Source organism: Bos indicus x Bos taurus, chromosome 25 (genome assembly GCF_003369695.1).
Source record: "Bos indicus x Bos taurus breed Angus x Brahman F1 hybrid chromosome 25, Bos_hybrid_MaternalHap_v2.0, whole genome shotgun sequence".
Classification (NCBI taxonomy): Eukaryota; Metazoa; Chordata; class Mammalia; order Artiodactyla; family Bovidae; genus Bos; species Bos indicus x Bos taurus.
In genome coordinates this window covers 22285514-22305511 of record NC_040100.1, presented here as the reverse complement: position 1 = coordinate 22305511, position 19998 = coordinate 22285514, and the positions used below count along the sequence as shown (strand labels likewise).

General features: G+C 44.3%; 1 protein-coding gene across 1 annotated transcript in view; it reads left to right on the top strand.

Moving 5' to 3' along the window:
* Positions 1-19676, top strand: part of OTOA (otoancorin) — an 80338-nt gene extending 60662 nt beyond the window's left edge. The window contains exons 23-29 of the mRNA XM_027527732.1: positions 1208-1395; positions 3234-3389; positions 12379-12521; positions 12755-12891; positions 13406-13503; positions 16687-16882; positions 18995-19676. Of these exons, the coding sequence (XP_027383533.1) occupies positions 1208-1395; positions 3234-3389; positions 12379-12521; positions 12755-12891; positions 13406-13503; positions 16687-16882; positions 18995-19065 (989 nt within the window). The 3' untranslated portion in view covers positions 19066-19676. The remainder of the gene's footprint in view (positions 1-1207; positions 1396-3233; positions 3390-12378; positions 12522-12754; positions 12892-13405; positions 13504-16686; positions 16883-18994) is intronic.
* The last annotated feature ends 322 nt before the right edge of the window (positions 19677-19998 follow it).

The window sequence follows — 19998 nt, the reverse complement described above, 5'->3', positions numbered from 1 at the left end:
GAGACAGGTCTTTTATCTTCTACAAGTGGGCTGTGATAAAGATGTTTGAGCACCAGACGTGTACCTTTGACCTGGTGCAGTTTTCCCTCTTGATTGACGTCCAATGAATTTCCATCGAAGATGCAGTGAGAGGGATGTGGCCACAGGCCACCCAGGCTTCAGCCCTGGGTGGTGCTGGTAAGTCTGTGAGCATCAGGGGTTGTCAGCTACTAAGATGGGAAATCCAGGACTCTTCTTAAGACAAGGGGCCTGGTTTTCTCTTAGGCTATGCACATCTGGGGCAGCTAAGGCAGTATCTCATTTGTGTATTGGTGAGTAAATGGTTTGACTAGGTAAGGTTAAGCTTATTCAAAGACTGACACGGATGGGTTTCTCCTGTTGCCAAGGAAAATGTAACAGACCCATTTCTTGTCTGTCCTGGGATGGGAAGGCCACAGCCTCTACCAAGACTTTTATGGCAGGTGGGTCATCTTCCCTTTCCACACTTAGATAGGAGCACATCTTCCTCATAATTCTGGAAGCCCTAACTCTAAGTCTGGATTGCAAACTCATATGCATGGGGTGGCTATGACAGGTAGTATAAGTAATAAAAATGGCTAACATGTATTGAGTGCTTACTGTATACTTGGCTTTACATGTAATGATATGTTTAGTCCTCGCAAAAATTCTATAAGGTATTCAAAATTTTAATCCTCATTTTATAGACTAGGAGTACGAGGCACAGAGGGGTTAAGTAGCTTTGGATTTGAATCTAAAGCCAGAACTGTTCACCAGAGTGAATAGCTCCTACTGCCCAGTCAGAGGGATGCAAAGCTTCTACTGTGTGTGTGGGGCTTTGTACAGAGTTAGCAAGACACGGCAGAAGTTTAATTCAAACTGGTCCCTGGTGCCTGAGCTCAGCTTCTACCCTACACCGCTTCTCTTGGGTAAATCTACTTGGAGAAGAACATTACTCACTTCAATAAAGAAGTAGACTCAGGGAATTCCCTGGCAGTCCAGTGGTTGGGACTCTGCGCTTTCATTGCAGGGGGCCTGGGTTCGATCCCTAGTTGGGGAATGAAGATCCCACAGGCCTCACAGCCAGAAATAAATAAATGAAAATAAAGTTACTGAAACCAGTGATCATGGGGGGCGGGGGAGGAGGGAAGACTCACATTTCCTGAAATTCCCTTTCGTCTGTTCCTTCTCCATGTCACCCATTCCTCAGGTTGCCATGGCATCATGGCTCCCTCTTCCAATGACATCATCAAGCTGGCCGAAGCCAATGCCTGCTGGGCCCCCGAGGACCTGCTCTGCCTGGAGGAGGACACGTTCCTCAGGAGCGTGGAGCTGCTGGGGGCCGTCAGGAGCTTCAGCCTGGCTCAGCTGAGGAAGCTGAAGGAGAAGGCAGTACAGGTGAAGCCCGTGTCAGGGAGGAAGCCCTCACAGAGGGAAACCCAGCCCAGGGTCCCAGCCCTGCTGTGCACAGACCCATCTCATGGAGTTTGCACTTGGGTCATCTTGTTGGAATCCCACTGCGTCCGCTCCGAGCCAAAGCTGTGATCTGTGAGCCTGAGAGGGTTCCAGCTCCTCCCTCTCAGGGCTCTGTTAAGGATGGGATGAGATGTCTTGGCATCTAGAGGATGCTCCATAAATCAAATTTTGGGGATACCCTGGTGCCTCTGACTGAGGTGGTTTCCAGGAATCAAGCCTTTTCTTTCTCCACTTGGAGAACCCCACTGCTTCTTGCAGGAGGTTTTCTCAGAATCTGTTGCAAAGTCACCTGAGAACAGAGCAGAAAGGAATAAAAAGAGAACTGGAAGTAATTTGCCATCTTTATAAAGATCCCCTTGAGTGGCTTGTTTCAGCTGTTAAGATCGTCGTGGACTATGTAGTTATGGTTGTGGGGTTAAGATATTAAATTCCTTAAAATGATAAGTCTGTTTTTCATATGAGTAATCCAAGTTTATTGTGGGCAAGTCAGAAAATAATAAAGAAGAAAATCAGTCAATCTTTTACCTGGAGATAACCGGGTAGCTCAAACGGTAAAGAATCCACCTGCAAAGCGGGAGACCCGGGTTCGATGCCTGGGTTGGGAAGATTCCCTGGAGTAGGGCATGGCAACCCACTCCAGTATTCTTGCCTGGAGAATCTCTGTGGACAGAGGAGCCTGGTAGGCTCCAGTCCACGGGGTTGTAAAGAGTCGGACACGACTGAGAGACTACTGCTTTCACTTTCAAGCACTATTAATATTTTGGTATGTTCACCCGAAGCTTCCCAGACTTCTGTGTATGCATGTAAAATATATTTATATATTTCATACATGTATTTCACATATCTAACATATATACGTTACAAAAAATAGGATCATACTCCAACTCTTCAATAGCTTCCTCTCCACATGAACAGTGTACAGCACATATTATTATATATCAGAAATATAAATCTATATCAGCCTTTTAAAGAGCTATGTAATATCCTACTTTATGGTTGGTCTTTATTTATTTAACTAGTTGGTAGACTTTTAGACTTTATTTTTTTAATGCCTCCATGTATATATTTATACATATTTCTTTGGGCACTTGTCTTATTATTTACTTAGGCTACATTCTCAGAGGTGGAATTTCTGAATCAAAGAGTATAAATGTTTTAAAAGCTTTTGATGCATGTAGCCAAATTTCCCTCTAAAAAGCATGTACCAATTTACATTCTTAACATCAACAAATGAGGGCATCCTTTATCCCATATCGTTCCGATACCATAAGTGATCATTCTTTTTACTCTTTGTCAATTCGATCAGCCTACTTACTATTCTTTGATTGTTGTTAACGTACATTTCTTTAATATGACTGAGACAACTTTTCTCATACGTTTGTTTCTTTTCTTGTGAATTTCCTATTCATGTTTTTGTCTGTTTAAAAAAAATAGTCATTATTTTCTTATTGATTTGTTTGAGAACTTTATATATTAAAGAAATTTGCCCCATGTCAGTTTCAAATACAGTCAGTAAAAGTGAAAGTGAAAGTTGCTCAGTCATGTCCGACTCTTTGCGACCCCATGGACCGTACAGGTCACGGAATTTTCCAGGCTAGAATACTAGAGTTGGTAGCCTTTTCCTTCTCCAGGGGATCTTCCCCACGCGGGAATTGAACTGGGGTCTCCTGCATTGCAGGTGGATTCTTTACCAACTGAGCTATGAGGGAAACCACAGTCAGTAGGGGTCAGTCTAATCTGGCTTTTTTTTTCACCTGAAGGTTTGGGACATGCCTTCTTCCTGGAGAGAGTACCATATTGTTTCCCTGGGGCGCATTGCTCTGGCTCTTAATGAGAGTGAGCTGGAGCAGCTGGATCTCAGCTCCATTGATACCGTGGCTTCCCTCAGCCAGCAGACAGAGTGGACCCCAGGGCAGGTAAGTAGACATGCTGGATCTCTTAAATATTCTATTTCAGTCTTAATAGTGTGTATATTTTCCTTTACAATCTAGAGCATACTTACAGTAGTCATTATAGCAACTTTAAAAGTCTTTGTTGCTGGGGACTTCCCTGGTGGTCCAGTGGTTAAGACTTCACTTTCAATGCATGAAATGTGGATTCAATCCTTGGCCAGGGAGCTAAGATCCTGTATGCCTAACAGCAAAAAAAAAAAAAAAAAAAACAAACAAACAAACACAAAACATGAAACAGAAACAATATTGTAACAAATTCAATAAAGACTTAAAAAATAACTGTAAAAAATAAAAGTCTTTGCTGCTAATTTCATTATCATTGTCATTTCTATTTATTTATTTTTGGCTGCACTGGATCTTCACTGTTGCTCGTGGGCTTTCTCTAGTTGTGGTGAATGGGACTACTCATTCCCGTGGCTTCTCTTGTTGCGGAACATGGGCTTCAAGCTCTTGGACTTAAGTAGTCGTGGTGCACGGGCTTAGTTGCTTCTCGGCATATGGGGATCTTGCCAAACCAGGGCTCAAACCCGTGTCCCCTGCACTGGCAGGTAGATTCTTAACCGTTGGACAACCAGGGAAGTTTATCATTGTCTTTTTGTTAGCTAATTTTCCCCCTAATTATGGTCATATTTTCTTATTTGTAAGTCTAAAAATTTTAATGGGCATTGTGAATTTTACATCTTTGAGCACTCAGTTCAGTTGTTCTCCTTTGAAGAGTACTAGGCTTTGTTCTGGCACACACTTCAATTACTTTTAGATCAGTTTGATGATTTTGAGGGTTCCCTTTGAGCATTATAAGGGTGAATCTAGAGTGAGCTTCCAGCCCAGCATTTCTCATGATGTACTCTGCATAGAAGTTAAATAAGCAGGGTGACAATATACAGCCTTGATGTACTCCTTTTCCTATTTGGAACCAGTCTGTTGTTCCATGTCCAGTTCTAACTGTTGCTTCCTGACCTGCATACAGGTTTCTCAAGAGACAGGTCAGATGGTCTGGTATTCCCATCTCTTTAAGAATTTTCCACAGTTGATTGTGATCCACACAGTCAAAGGCTTTGGCATAGTCAATAAAGCAGAAATAGATGTTTTTCTGGAACTCTCTTGCTTTTTCGATGATCCAGCGAATGTTGGCAATTTGATCTCTGGTTCTTCTGCCTTTTCTAAAACCAGCTTGAACATCTGGAATTTCACGGTTCACATATTGCTGAAGCCTGCCTTGGAGAATTTTGAGCATTACTTCACTAGCGTGTGAGATGAGTGCAATTGTACAGTAGTTTGAGCATTCTTTGGCATTGCCTTTCTTTGGGATTGGAATGAAAACTGACCTTTTCCAGTCCTGTGGCCACTGCTGAGTTTTCCAAAATTGCTGGCATATTGAGTGCAGCACTTTCACAGCATCGTCTTTCAGGATTTGAAAGAGCTCAACTGGAATTCCATCACCTCCACTAGCTTTGTTTGTAATGATGCTTTCTAAGGCCCACTTGACTTCACAGAAATACAAACTGGAATCAAGATTGCTAGGAGAAATATCAATATCTCAGATATGCAGATGACACCAGCCTTATGGCAGACAGTGAAGAGGAACTAAAAAGCCTCTTGATGAAAGTGAAGGAGGAGAGTGAAAAAGTTGGCTTAAAGCTCATCATTAAGAAAACTAAGATCATGGCATCTGGTCCCATAACTTCATGGGAAATAGATGGGGAAACAGTGGAAACAGTGTCAAACTTTATTTTTGGGGGCTCCAAAATCACTGCAGATGGTGATTGCAGCCATGAAATTAAAAGATGCTTACTCTTTGGAAGGAAACGTTATGACCAACCTAGATAGTATATTGAAAAGCAGAGACATTACTTTGCCAACAAAGGTCCATCTAATCAAGCCTATGGTTTTTCCAGTAGTCATGTATGGGTATGAGAGTTGGATGGTGAAGAAAGCTTAGCACCGAAGAATTGATGCTTTTGAACTGTGGTGTTGGAGAAGACTCTTGAGAGTCCCTTGGACTGCAAGGAGATCCAACCAGTCTATTCTGAAGGAGATCAGCCCTGGGATTTCTTTGGAAGGATTGTTGTTGAAGCCGAAACTCCAATACTTTGGCCACCTCATGCAAAGAGTTGACTCATTAGAAAAGACCCTGATGCTGGGAGGGATTGGGGGCAGGAGGAGAAGGGGACGACAGAGGATGAGATGGCTGGATGGCATCACCGACTCAATGGACATGGGTTTGGGTGAACTCCGGGAGTTGGTGATGGACAGGGAGGCCTGGAGTTCTGCGATTCATGGGGTCGCAAAGAGTCGGACACGACTGAGCGACTGAACTGAACTGAGAGTGAGCTTTATTCAGTGGTTAATTTATCCCCATCACTGAGACGTGATTCTTCTGAGGACTCCATCCAATGCTCCGTATAGTTCAAGATCTCTTCTCTAGGGCTGGTGGGAATGTGAACTCTTCCCAGCTCCGTGTGAGCTCTGAGAATTGTTTGGCCTCCTGCTTTCTGATGCCTTTATGATATTTATGTGGACTTCCATTCCTTGCATGTGATCAGCGCTCAGCCAGGCTTGATAAAACCTCTCTGTAGACTTATGGACCCTGTTCCCTCTCTGTGCAGTTTCTTCCTCTCCAGTACTTTGCTTGACAAATTATAGCATCTCTGGCCTCTCTGGACTTGAATCTCTGTATCCTCAACTCAGCCTGACCACTGGGCTTTTTTGGGTTCCCTTTCCTGCTCCGTAGCCCGGAAACTGCCTCTGGGCAGACAGTAAGGGCAATTGTGGGGTTCACCTGACTTGTTTTCCTTCTTTCAGCATTATAGGCTTGTGCTTCCTGTTGTCCTGTGTCTAAATAGAGTCATTTCATTTACTTTTTTCAGTTTATGGTGAGAGGGCGATTCCTGTGTCAGTGAATCCTTCATGGGCAAAAGAAGAACTTCTGCCCAGAATATGTTTCTGTTGGGTAGGAAGTTAATCCACTGTATTGCTGGAAGGGGGTGTCTTAGCTGCTCTGTGTTCACTTGGTTCTCAGGCGGCCCTCCCCTCAGCTGTCATTTTCAGCACTAGGCCTACGTATCATGTAATTAGCAACCTCAGAAAAAAGTGCTTCTTTCTCATTAATTTTTGAAACAGCCCGAGCATTGCCTCCAATCATGCAATTGCCCAGTCCTAAACAATCTGGTCAGAAGTAGAATATGTGGGTTGGCCTGACACACATCAGAGAGTAGAATCCATCTCATCAAGACCATCTGAACTGAGAATGGGGAACACGTGTGTGATAGGCTATGTAATGACCCCCAAAGATGTCTACTTCCTCATCGCTGGAACCCATGAATAATTTCCCTTATGTGGCAAAAGGAACTTTGCTGATGTGATTAGGTTAAGAATCTTGCAGTGGGAGATTATCCTCGTGGGCCCAAGGTAATCACAAGGGTCCTTAGTGATGGAGGTGGGGGCAGGGGGGCCCTAGATAGAGAGGGCAGTGTGACAGTGGAGGCAGGGGGACACATTGAGAGATTTGAAGGTGCAGTACTGCTGGGTTTGAAGATCGAAGACGGGGCTCTGAGTCAAGGACTTCAGGCAGCCTCCAGGAGCTAAAACAGACAAGGAAATGAATGCAATCTAGAGTCTCAAAAGGAACACATCCTGATGACCCATTTTAGGACTTAAGATCCCCAGAACTATAATAGAATGTATCCGTGTCATTTCAGGCCACGGAGTTTGTGGTAATCTGTTACAGCAGCAAAAGGAAATGAATACAGGTGGTTCACAAAAGAGAAAAGCATGGTGTTATCAGGGGAGCGTGGATACTAGGCAGGCAAAACCAAGGCATGTCCCCTACTCTCATGAGCTTCTTGCAATCAGGATTGCCGTGTCTCATGACTGAGTGGCAACATTCAAATAGAACACGGGGTGAACTGCCCAACCCCGCTGGAGTTGGGCAACATGGAGGTCCTGGCCCTAAGGGTGAAGTAAGTTAATACATGTTAAATATGTGAACAATGGGCTTGCCTGCTGGCTCAGACATTAAGAATCTGCCTGCAATGCGGGAAACCTGGGTTAGATACTGGGTTGGGAATATCCCCTGGAGAAGGGAATGGCTACCCACTCCAGTATTCTGGCCTGGAGAATTCCATGGACAGAGGAGCCTGGTGGGCTACAGTCCATGGGGTCGCAAAGAGTCAGACACGACTGAGCGCCTTTCACTTTCACTGTGAACAATGCCTGGCACCTAGTAGTCAAAAAAATCAGTTGTTTTCATTGTTGTCATCAGTATATTGTCATCATCACGCTCTGTCTTTCTGGCAGTTTAACATTTGCCTTGCTTGCAAGATGAGAGGGTTGGACCTCCCCCTGGCCCACCAGTCTGCAGTTCCTTCCACTCTGACATTCTATAATCCTGGGGTTCTGTGACTCTAAAACTGGTTTTGACTGGCTTAAGAAGTGCCACATCACACTTCCAATATTAAAATCATTCTACTTGCAGTCTGGGAGAAAACAGGAAAATATCTCCAACTTAGAAACTACAGTATTTCTTTCCCTTTGTACCAATTTTCAATTCTCATGGATGGCAGTGAGATTTATCAATATGTTTGAAGGGGATATGAAAACCTAACATTTGCATATATCATTTGCAGTCAGTTCCTCAACTTTAGCTCCCAATCAAACCCTTAAATGCATGTTTCTAGATTAATAGTCAGACCTGGTGGAACTGCATTAACAGATAGTTCAGCTTAAAAACCAATATAAAGGAAAAAAACTATTATAGAAGCCAGAGGGATGAACAGAGAGATTGAAATCTTACAGCTATTCACTTTCAGCGGTTAATATTGCCTGAAAGTGTTGGTATTAATTGTCTTGGAATCATTACAGATACACTGGCCCAGTCATTCAAGGAAATATATTTTGGCTTATCATCTTGCAGGCTGAGCTTGCATTTTCCAGGTTCCAGTGGCAAAACAATTTAATATTGCATCTTCAAAGTAATTTTATTTGAATTGTATTTTTGCACTTTCATTTTAAAATGGGCATGCCTGATAGTTGGGGAGCACGGATTGCTATGAGTCAACAAGTGAAACCTGCTTATGAAGACTTAATAAAGAAAAGTTCAAAAGCTAACTTGAATCTCTACCTCTCCTTCATCCCCAAACATCTTCACTGGCTTAGAGTAGATGCTTTGAAGTCAGAATGTCTGGGTTGTAATCCTAGAACCAGTCATTCAAGTCATCTTGGCATACTTGGCATTACCTTGGCATAACCTTGGCATAGTTACTTAACCTCTCTGTGCCTCAGTTTCTGCATCTGTGAAATAGAGATAATATTAATATTTACTTCCTAGGGTTGTGGGGATTAGAAAAGATAGTATGTGTAAATGGTCAAAGGAGTGTTGGCATACAGTAAGCTTTCAGTAAATATTACCTGTTATTATTTGGGATGCACATTTCCATTCAGTCAAGGACATTTAAATCTAAGCACAGTATTAACTGAAGTTCCCTTATAGCACCTGTGAGCTTTGTAATCATTGAGGGAAACTTCATGAAGACATTGACCAATCTGATTTGCAGAAATGTAGGAAATCTCTCTGAAGCCAATCCATCATGTGATTGGATTAGAGAAGCAGTAATTCGATGTCATTTCAAAGGAATATATATTGCCTATGGCTTCTGTAAATCACTCACTTAGATGTTCATCCATTTATTCATTAAAAAAGTACTTATTATTCAGAATGTACCCTACTGTGGGCTAGGCATTGTGCCAGGCACTGGGAATATGGTAGTGAACTATCTGGATAGGGTCTTCATCTTTGGAGATTCTGTTTGGTGATACAGACAAAAAGTTGAGCAATCAAGAGGAAACATTTAACAAATTTTGATAAGGGATAAGCAGAAGATGGACAAGGTTCTCATGGAAATAGTGGGGAGGGAAGCTACTTGGGATGGGAGAATCCGGGAAGTCTTCTCTGAGCAGGTAGCATTTAAACAGACCTGAGAGATAGAAAGGCAACAGCTGCGTTAAAAAGTGGAATCGCATTGCAATGTTTCACATTGTTTGCCAACACTTTCTCTTAACACTAGAGTGATCCATATTGTGTGATAGGATGGACTGACATTAAAGGGAGATGGGAAGATTCACTGTGACTCTTCCGCTCCCACTCAGGAGATGTTCATCCTTGGATGTCCCCTCCCCACCTTTGCCTTGTGAGCTCTGGTCTTTTTGTAATCTTTATAATCTGTCTCCATGATCCCTGACAATCCACACTATTATGCAGCTCATCTTTAGGGGATTGACTTGGGTCCTTCCTCAAGTCCAACATAGGGAGACGAAATTAATCAGGATTCACCCAGTTACAAGTGACAGAAAACCCAACTCAAGGAGACTTGAGCAAGAATGGAGTTTGTTAGCCCAATAAAAAATGAATGGAAGATCTAAATAGACAGTTCTTCAAAGAAGACATACACCAGGCCAAAAAGCACGTGGAAAAATGCTCAGCATCACTAATTCTTAGAGAAATGCAAATCAAAGCTACAATGAGGTGTCACCTGACATCGGTCAAAAAATCTACAAACAATAAATGCTGGAGAGGGTGTGGAGAAAAGGGGACTCTCCTACCCTGTTGGTGGAAATGTAAATTGGTGCATTATAGAGAACAGTATGGAGGTTCCTTAAAAAACTAAATATGAATTTCCATATGATCCAGCAATCCCACTCCTGGGCATATGTCCAGAGAAAACCATAATTCAAAAAGATACACTCACTCCAGTGTTCATTGCAGCCCTACTTACAATAACCAAGAAAAAGAAGCCACCTAAATGTCCATCCACAGAGGAAAGGATAAAGAAGGTGTGGTACGTATACACAATGGAATACTACTCAGCCATAAAAAGAGTGAAGTAATGCCATTTGCAGCACCATGGATGGTGCTAGAGATTGTTATACTGAGTGAAATAAGTCAGACAGAGGAGGAAAAATATATCGCTTATATGTGGAATCTAAAAAAATGGTGTAAATGAAGGCACATTCACAAAACAGAAATAGAGTCACAGATGTAGAAAACAAACTATGGATACCAGGCGGAAAGGGGAGGAGGGGTAAACTGGGAAACTGGGGTTGACATATACACACTACCATATATAAAATTGATAACTGAAAGGAATTAGTGTCGGGCTTCCCTCATGGCTCAGATGGTAGAGAATCTGTCTGCAATGCAGGAGACCTGTGTTCGATCCTTGGGTGGGGAAGATCCCCTTAAGAAGGGAATGGCCCATTCCAGTATTCTTGCTTGGAGATTCCTATGGACAGAGGAGCCTGGTGGGCTGTAGTCCATGGGGTCACAAAGAATCTGACATGACAGAGCGGCTAATACTCACTTTTCACTGAGGACTTACTGTGTAGCACAGGGAATTCTGCTCAGTGCTCTGTAAAGACCTATATGGGAAAAGAATCTAAACAAGAGTAGAGAGATGTATATATGTGTGTATATATGTGTATATCGGAGAAGGCAATGGCACCCCACTCCAGTACTCTTGCCTGGAAAATCCTGTGGATGGAGGAGCCTGGTAGGCTGCAATCCATGAGGTCGCTAAGAGTCGGACACGACTAAGCGACTTCACTTTCACTTTTCACTTTCATGCATTGGAGAAGGAAATGGCAACCCACTCCAGCGTTCTTGCCTGGAGAATCCCAGGGACGGGGGAGCCTGGTGGGCTGCCGTCTATGGGGTTGCACAGAGTCGGACACGACTGAAGTGACTTAGCATATGTGTATATGTGTGTGTGTGTGTGTATATACATATATGTATAACTGATTCACTTTGCTGTGAACCTGAAACTAACAGTGTTGTAAATCAACTCTACTCCAATAAAAATTTTTTAAAAAGAATGGAGTGTATTGACTCCTATCACAGAGGATGTCAAGAGTGGAATTAAAGTATGGCTGGATCCAGGGGCTTCAACACTGTCGTCAGGACTGTCTCTCACCATTTTTGACCCTGCTTTCTTCTGTGTTGGCTTTGTTCAGAGGGAGTTTCTTTCCATGTGGTGAGTTCTAGAAGATTCAGGTGTTTGTCTGCCAAGGTCCAGTCCAGAGTAAAGAAGGCTCAGCTCTTCTAATTGCTCCAGCCAAAGTCCTGGTTGGTTTTGACTGGACCACATGCCCAATCTGGAAACAATCACTATAGTCAGGCTAAGAGGCATTCTGACTGGCCAGGAACACTCCTGGAACTCAGAATGCAGTTAGCTCCAGTTGGACCAGATGAAGTAAGAGTGTGGGAGGGCTGGCTCACCAGGGAAAGTCATGAACAATTAATAGCCACTATGTTAAATTAAGGGGACTCTACACTACGCATCAACCCCTAAAATCAAAGCTAATTGGAAAGATTTCCGTGTGGTTTTAAATGCCAGAGCATTTAATGTACTACCCTCTGGAGCTGAAGAGTGAGAGGCAAACGTATTTCAGGGTAGATTTCATGAAGGTAACATCTGACTTGAACTCCCAAATAAAAGGATGGATTTTAACAGTTGGGAATGTAGGAAGGACATTTCAGATTGAGGCACTGACTTGAGTTAAGGTGTAAAGGCAGAAAATTACAAGGTTTTACCAGAAAATTGTGAAAACATAGGCTGGAAAAGTTTGGATCCTAATGCAGAAGAACTTAAGTGACCAAACTATCTGAAAGTCATGAATGATGAGGGGAATAAGCCAGCAGACCAGACCCAAGGTACCAATGTCTTTGATGTTGAAGGATACAAGAACTTCATGGCTTTTATAGATCAGGGGACATGCTCAGTAGAAGCGGCACCATCGGGAGGATAACCTGGATGAGTGGCTAGGATAGTTTGGAATGGGTAATATGTCCAGAGGAGAAGCGTGAGCAATCAGTCAGGAGGCTGGCTCTGTTATCCCCTTGGATCTTGGGGTCTTGATCATCTCTGGATGGTTCATTTCTTGTCCTTCCACATTTTTATAGGCTAAATCCATTCTACAAGGGTTTCTGGAGGATTCAGGCTATAGGGTCCAGGATCTGAAGAGCTTCCATTTGGTAGGACTTGGTGCAGCCCTGTGTGCCATGAACATCACTGAAATCTCACTTATAAAGATCTTGGAATTCAGGTAACCAAAATACTAGTGCACAGAGTGGCAAATGATTGATTGTTGGTTCATTCATTCATTAATTTATTCATCAAGCTGTTCTCTGCTTCCTGCTGCTTTGCAACCTTTCTGGGATAAAATAGGGAGTGAGATTAGCTGGATCCTTTCTTGATGCTGAGCCTACCTACCTTTTGCATATCTATTTTGACTGGAGAGTCTCCTGGGCTCACACTATATCCCTCCCTTGTAACCAGGGTGGTGGTGGCCAGAATCGGGACCCTGCTCTGCAGTACCCAGGTCTTGGCAGAGTTTAAGAGGAAGGCAGAAGTTGTGTTTGGGGAGCCCACCGAGTGGTCCAGCTTTGTCTTGCAGGAGCTTGGGACCATTGCAGGTAAGAGGTACTTTGAGCATGCCTTTCTCTCCCTTTCCAACCTTAAATCTGGGGACAAAAACAAACAAACAAACAAAATCCTTGGCCACATATAGTGAACATCCATAGGGTTATGATAGAACCTAGATTTCATGACTTCAAGTTGCAGAAGGTGGGGATCTGCAAGTCTGCTTTTTAAACAAGCTCTCTTGGTAATTCTGTGTAGCTAAAGTGGTTTAGAATGTTATTTAATTGGCTCCAAAATAGATTTATACACAATTTAAAATTTGTGTAAAGTGAAGCTCCTTCTGGGCATAAATTTCCTTGTAGGAGACCAATCAGGGCTAATGTGACCCACATATTTTCTTCCTTAGTTGATTAAGGAACCTAATTCCCCAGTGTGACTTTCAGGGCCTTTTGTAAGGAATGATGTTTGCCTAGAACATGCAGATCTGTACATTACGCAGTGCCATTAATAAAACAAACGGAGTTCTGATGGCTTGAATTAAACCCTCTGATTCCTTTTTCTCCCCAGCTGGATTAACTAAGGAAGAGCTCCGAATGCTTGATAAGGATTTGATGCCATATTTCCAGCCATCAGCAATCAAATGCCTTCCTGATGAGATATTCAAAGTAAGTACTCAGTTCTTCAAGGAGAATGGGAGCTGACCCCATTTCAAATCACACAGGGAAGCAGATGGTGGGTGTTGGATTCTAGGGACCTACAACCTGCTTCTGCAAATGGGGCCAGAGGAGAGCTATGTGCCAACAATGGATGGATCACAACATAATTTTAGCTGTTTTTGTTTTTAAAGTTTTTTCTTCAATTTTTAATTTATCTTTTATTTGTGTCTATTTTTATGGTTTCCTTCTCTTCACAGCCACTGGCACTAATTTTCTATTTATGATGGTATGACAGGTGTATATTCCCTTATCCCAAACCCTTGGGATATTTCAGAATTTGGAATTTTCCAGAGTTTAGAAAGATCACTCTGTGAATCTACAGTATTGTAACCGAACACCTTCAGCAGTGTCTGGGGGAAGCACCTTGTAAGCAAGTACATGAATATTTCTGTGAAGAAATCTGTGACAAAGCACACTAATTGGAATAAATAGAGACTATAAATGGTTTCATATCAATTCAGGTCAGATTTTGCTGGCAAATGAGTTTGTCTTAAACTCTGGGAAAAACTTACAGGTTTCAGACTGTTTTTGGACTTCAGAATTGTAGATGAGGGATGATATTTCCATTAACATTTTCTTTTAAAATAAATTTAAATGAAACATTTAAATTGATTTAAAGAAAAGTATTAAGAAAGCCACAAACAGCTATGGAAAAAATTGAGAGGGTTGAAGTGGATCTATTGAGGATAGGGAAGCAGATGTATAAGTTTAGGAGCGGGTTTGGTGGGGGAGTCTGCTCTGATGAAGAGTGACTCTGGTGTTCTTGTTTGGGTAACTTGGAAACATATTTTGTCCACCAAAACTGGATAAGGCACACCAGGCTAGACAAGCTTGCATGATGCCACGTCATTGGTTCTTTTTAAGACAAGAGAACAGATCTTGAACCACTTCAGGACCAAGAACAGTTCCCAGCACAGACCAGGTTTGAGCGGTTTGAAAAGTGAGTCGCTCAGTCCTCTCTGACTCTTTGCGACCCCATGGACTATACAGTCTATGGAATTCTCCAGGCCAGAACACTGGAGTGGGTAGCCGTTCCTTTCTCCAAGGGATCTTCCCAACCCAGGGATTGAACCCAGGTCTCACATTGCAGGCGGATTCTTTTCTGTCTGAGCCTCCAGGGAAGCCCAAGAATACTGGAGTGGGTAGCCTATATCCCATCTCCAGAAGATCTTCCTGACCCAGTAATCAAATTGGTGTCTCCTGCACTGCAGGTGGATTCTTTACCAGCTGAGCTACCAGGAAAGCTGTTTAGGGGAAATAAACAAGTAGCTGTCCTTAAAGCCCATTCAGCTTCTTTTCTGGGGGCTCTGCATGGGGTAGGCAGCTTGGTCCTTGAAGTTGGCATGTTGCTGAGCACGCTGTCCTGGTCTTGTTTGGAATGTACTTTGCAGCTTACCTTTTCTGAAAATTCCTAGCGGCCACTTACATTGTGGTAGGCTTCAGCCTAGGTGCTAGGGTGTAAGTACCAGACTAGGTTCCCATGGCATGGCACTGGTGAAGGCATATAATGCAGTGCCTTCAGGGGCTTGAAAAAGTAACAAAAGAATGTAGTGGCCTGGGTAGGGATTAAGGTGAACTGGAGAGCCAGTCTAAAGCTGGGAAAGCTGCTTCTCATCTCTGGCACAGGATGCAATGCAGTGTGACTGTGTGGGCCTAGCATTGCTGCCAGATCGTCCTTTTTTTTTTTTTTTAGAATCCTGAAGTCTCGTTTTCATGTAACATCTCCTGATAATTAAATGTTGGAACCGCTTTGAATTTATTTTTTAAAAACAGTTTAATAGACCTGGGGTTGCAAGCAGCAACATTGGAAGAATACATAATTTTTATAATGCAGACTCTGTGTTAATGGTAGATGTAACGTATAAGCCAGAAGTGCATGTCTGCTGTGTGTGTGTGTCTGGTGAGAGGGAGGAGGTGATGCTGAATTTTGCAGGACAGGTTAGTTAGGTGAGAGGGAGGGACAGTGTTCCAGGCAGAAGGATGTATTGCCTCCTGGGGGTTACACATATGGCTGTCCATTCTCCAGGAGTGAAGTGTGCCAGCAAGGAGTGAGGGATAGGGTGCTGGAGAGGGGGGCAGGACTCAGAGCTTGAAGGCCTTATTATTGTGTAAAGAGCTTGAATTGCATCCTGGACGGGGGCAGAAAGGGTTCTAAGCAGGGGAATGACATGATTCCAGGGAAGCACCAACTTGGACAAGAAAGAATAATGTGAAGGAGTAAAGTCAGGGTGAGAAAGCAGAAACCCCTTTCTCAGAATCTTTGGGACCCTTAGAAAACGAGCAGGATGACTTTAGAGGCACGTGACATCCCATCTCATTTCACACCCACTGGAACTAATCACCGAGTCCTCTAAGGCAGAAGTGATTGCAGAAAGAATCTTGTTCAGGGCCCTTGAGCAGAATTCCCACTGCTGTGTGTCTATGGCACACATCACTAATAGATCACTGCACTTACCCTTTGTAGAACCCTTACCGGACTCACCTGCGATGAGTTGAGAATCCACATAGGATATAAGTTCTCTGTGCGATCCCACATCTAGTCCAAAAGCACAGAGAGGCTGTGAAACTTGCCCAAGTCACACAGCTAGTGTGTGGCAGAGCTGGGACACAGATTAAAAGCTTTGCCCTTTAAGCGTGTGTTTTCTCCACCACATCAGTATTCCTCTGGTAGGGGACTTGAAGCATTGTGGGCAGGGTAACTTGCACTGCATTAAACACCATTAAGTCGCCTTATAAACTCTCTTTCACTATTGATTACTTCACGGAGGAAATCTCAATTTTGGAGCTAAAAATATATATATATTATATATATATATTTAAAAGAGGCCCCAGGATCAAACATTGTTGGCCAACAGATCTAGCTAGAGTTGTTTTGCTTCTTCTGGCATATTTTAAACGAGTACTTATTGCAAGTCATCCTGTTTCCGTTTTTGGAAATTGCCATTAATTTTTTTTTTCATTTTATAATACATCTATATTAGTAGTGAAAGAGGGGTCTGATTTTAAGGAAAAATCCTGAAGAGTAGCACAGATGAGAGATACATGGGTACCGCAAAGTTGTGCGGGCCCAGGGCGGATGCCCGAGATTTGGGAAAGTTTCCTCTGAGGGCGCTGTCCCCTTCCCCCCTGTAGGAGCTGTCGGCCGAGCAGATCGCCTCCCTGGGCCCTGAAAACGCGGCGGCGGTGACCCCAGCCCAGCGCCGGCAGCTCAGCATGTTGCAGCTGCAGAGCCTCCAGCGGGCGATAGATGGCGCCAAGGCTCGCTCCTGGCTGGATGCGCCTCCGAGCGCCAGCCCCGCCCGGACCCCCTCCTCTCTTTCTCCTCCAGGTGAGAGGGACGGACCCAGCCCCACCTCCCACTCCCAATCCCCCTTCCTCGTCTCTCGGTCCGCCCCGCCTGACATGGGACGGCGAGAAGGCTCCTAAAATTCAGGGTGGGGTCTCTGACAGTCCTTGAAGATTCTGCATTCAGAGAAAAACCCACAGTCCGTACCAAGCATATGTAAAGAATGGTCAACTCTGGAGCACTTGCAAGTCTTGGGATGGGGGGAGCTCTTAAAAATTGCCAGCCCCACGGACCCCACCCAGAACCCACTGAATCAGAATTTCTCAGGACTTAAGCCCTTTCAGTGGTTCCTTTGCTCCTCCATCCTTCTCACCGTCCAGGATTAATAAATTCAGTCGATATATTTTGGGCACCTACTATGTGCTAAGCCTGCTTTAGGAGCTGGTGAGTAAGGCAGGTGAGGCTCTCTCCTAATAAACAAGGAGATTTCAAATCTGATTAAGACCAGGGAAGGAAAGCAGCAGAAGGAAGTGGTGGTGACGAAGAAATGAGCTGAGCGGAGGAGTCGGGGGTGGGGGTGGCGGTGGCTTTCTTTCCCGGCTTTTTTTTTTTTTTTCTCCCTGCCTGTCTCCCCTCCCTCCCCTCGCCCTCACACTTCTTTATGACTCCTGTCTTTAGTGAACACCGTCTTTGGACCAAGCATGGTGCTCGGCTCTGGGGAGGCAGCTGTGAACAAGCCAGATGTGTCCTCTGTCCTTGTGGAGCTCCCAGTCCAGGGTGGGGGTGACGGAAGCCCCAGCACCCAGGCGACCATGAGGCAGTACGAGGGGTGCTGTGATCCCAGGGATCGCAGGACACGGGGATCGCTGGGGAGAGGCAGCTTCCTGGGCTTCGGGGAGGGGAAGCGGCGGTGGAAACCTCCTGAAGACTGATATCTAAGCTGCAAACCCAGCTGGAGAGATACCCCGGCCACGTGGGGAGTGTCCCAGGTAGAGGCAAGAGCAGATGCAAATACCCAGAGTTCAAAGAGAGCTGGGGCCTCACCATCTCCAGGTATCCCTCCTCCTCCTCCCGCCTTGGGGATGGGAGGATGCCCAATTTCTGCAGATGGGAGCCATGCCCTTTGATTTATTACTATCTTTAAACTTTTTCATTGAAATATAATCTGCATACATGTAAAAGTTATTTGAAAATGCTGCAGTGTTTTGGGTCTTATATAATGCACACAGTAGACCATGCACATGGTTTAAAATATGAGAAGTCTGAAAAGCTGTGAAGTGAAACATCCACCCTCCACCCGCTGTTCCACAGTCACCCAGTTCCCCTCCTCAGAGCAACCAGTGTTACCAGTTGTGTATCTGTCCAGAGATATGCCATGCATATCCATAGATTATTCCTGCACTTTTACAAAAGCTTATTATATACTTTGTTCTGTGACTTGCATTTTTCACCTGAAAATTTACCTTAGAGACAGTTCCATGTCCATATCTAGGAGCCGTGCAGTTCTTGGTTTTCTGGCTATGCTGTAACTGTCTTTAACTAGATCTCTATAGACGATAATTCAGTTGTTTCTATTTTTATACTGCTACAATCAATGCTGCAGCAAATGACTTTATATACTTTGCATCTGTTCAAGTATATCTGCAGGGTAAACTCTTCCAAGTGAGACTGGAGGGGTCAGAGGGTCGGTGCATCTGGAAATTCTGATGCAGGAGAAGCCTAGATCCTCTTTCCTTCCATTCACCCCACTGGCCTGAGCTGGTCCTGGCAGCCTGGTGAACCATTCCTGGGGGCCAGGCACTTAATCTTGTTTCCTAATCTTGCTTTGTTATCTGAACCACCTGGGTGTGATACTTAAAATCCAGATCCCCTGGCCTGGTACCTGACTTGCTGAATCAGAATTTTCAGGGGAAGATCCCCAAATTTGCATTTTTGGCCATCTCCCCAGATGACTCCTATGAGTCAGTTCTGGTACTTGCTAATTCACGCAGTCTCATATACTTTGCCCTCCCACCCTTTGCTATTTGGGATCATTATTCTTGTTTAGGGTTGAGCAAGCCAAGACCTAGAGAGGGGGGAGGTGCAGGGTGCGATGTGCCCACCCTCTGTGGGCTGCTGAGACCTCCTGTCAACTCTTGTCTTGTTTCCTTGTAGGAGTCTGGGTCTCCAGGGGTCTTGGGCTGGGCTACCTTCTCCTGGTCCTGATGCCCAAGCTCGTGTGGTGAGTGGTGTTTGCGCACCGCCCTGGGGCCCAGGCAGCTGGCCAAAGCGCTTGCAGACCCTGAGGACGCTGCAGAGGGTGGGAGTCCCCCACCCCGACTCAGAGTCTCAACAAGGGCAAGGAGACCCTGGGACTTTGGAACTGAAGAGGCACTGAAGGAAGAATAATTATTAAAATATGGTCTTACACCTTCTTAAACTGGCTTGCATCCTCAGCAGGGAGACCTCATCTCAGTCTCCCTAGTTTTCCAGCTTGGAGACAGGGACGCTGGGGAGGGGAGACCATTTCCTGTCAACACCATGAAGACATTAGTACAAGTTAACATCCTCCCTCTAGAAGGAGATGCCAGCCAGCGATGGGTGCAGGCCAAGGCCCCCGGTTTCACCAAGGCCTGCTCTGGCTTCTCTTCTGGTTTTAATTTCCCTTCCTCGGAGATATAGGCCATAGTGGATTTCTCCTTCTTAGATATTTAGCAGAGCTGAAATAAATGAATCCCGTAATAGACGCCGATATTCCTGCCTGATTGTTGGGACTAATTGATGTTTTTGGTGGGCATTGCATTGCTTGGAAATTAAAACATTTAACATGGCTCAACATTAAATCAATTTAAAAATACATTTTCCAGATACCTTCCACTTCCTTGGGAGTCAGCTGAATGAATGGCTGTTAAACTTTCAAAAATATACCTTTCTTGGTGGAGGTGGTGGCTCTTCCAGGTTTTAAGTGCTCTGGGCTTTGGGGATGGGTTGAAATAAAAGAAAAATACACTGTGTAAGTCAGTCACTCCTGCGATTATGGTGGAGCAAAGCAAATGTACCCAGTGGCCCAGTCCTTTTGGAAATTTGCAAGATGTTCGTGACCTTTGGCTCAGGAAGGCAGAGCTTAGGAAGGGGTGCTTTGCTACCTCCTGGATGTTATGCCTTCTCAAATTCAGCCA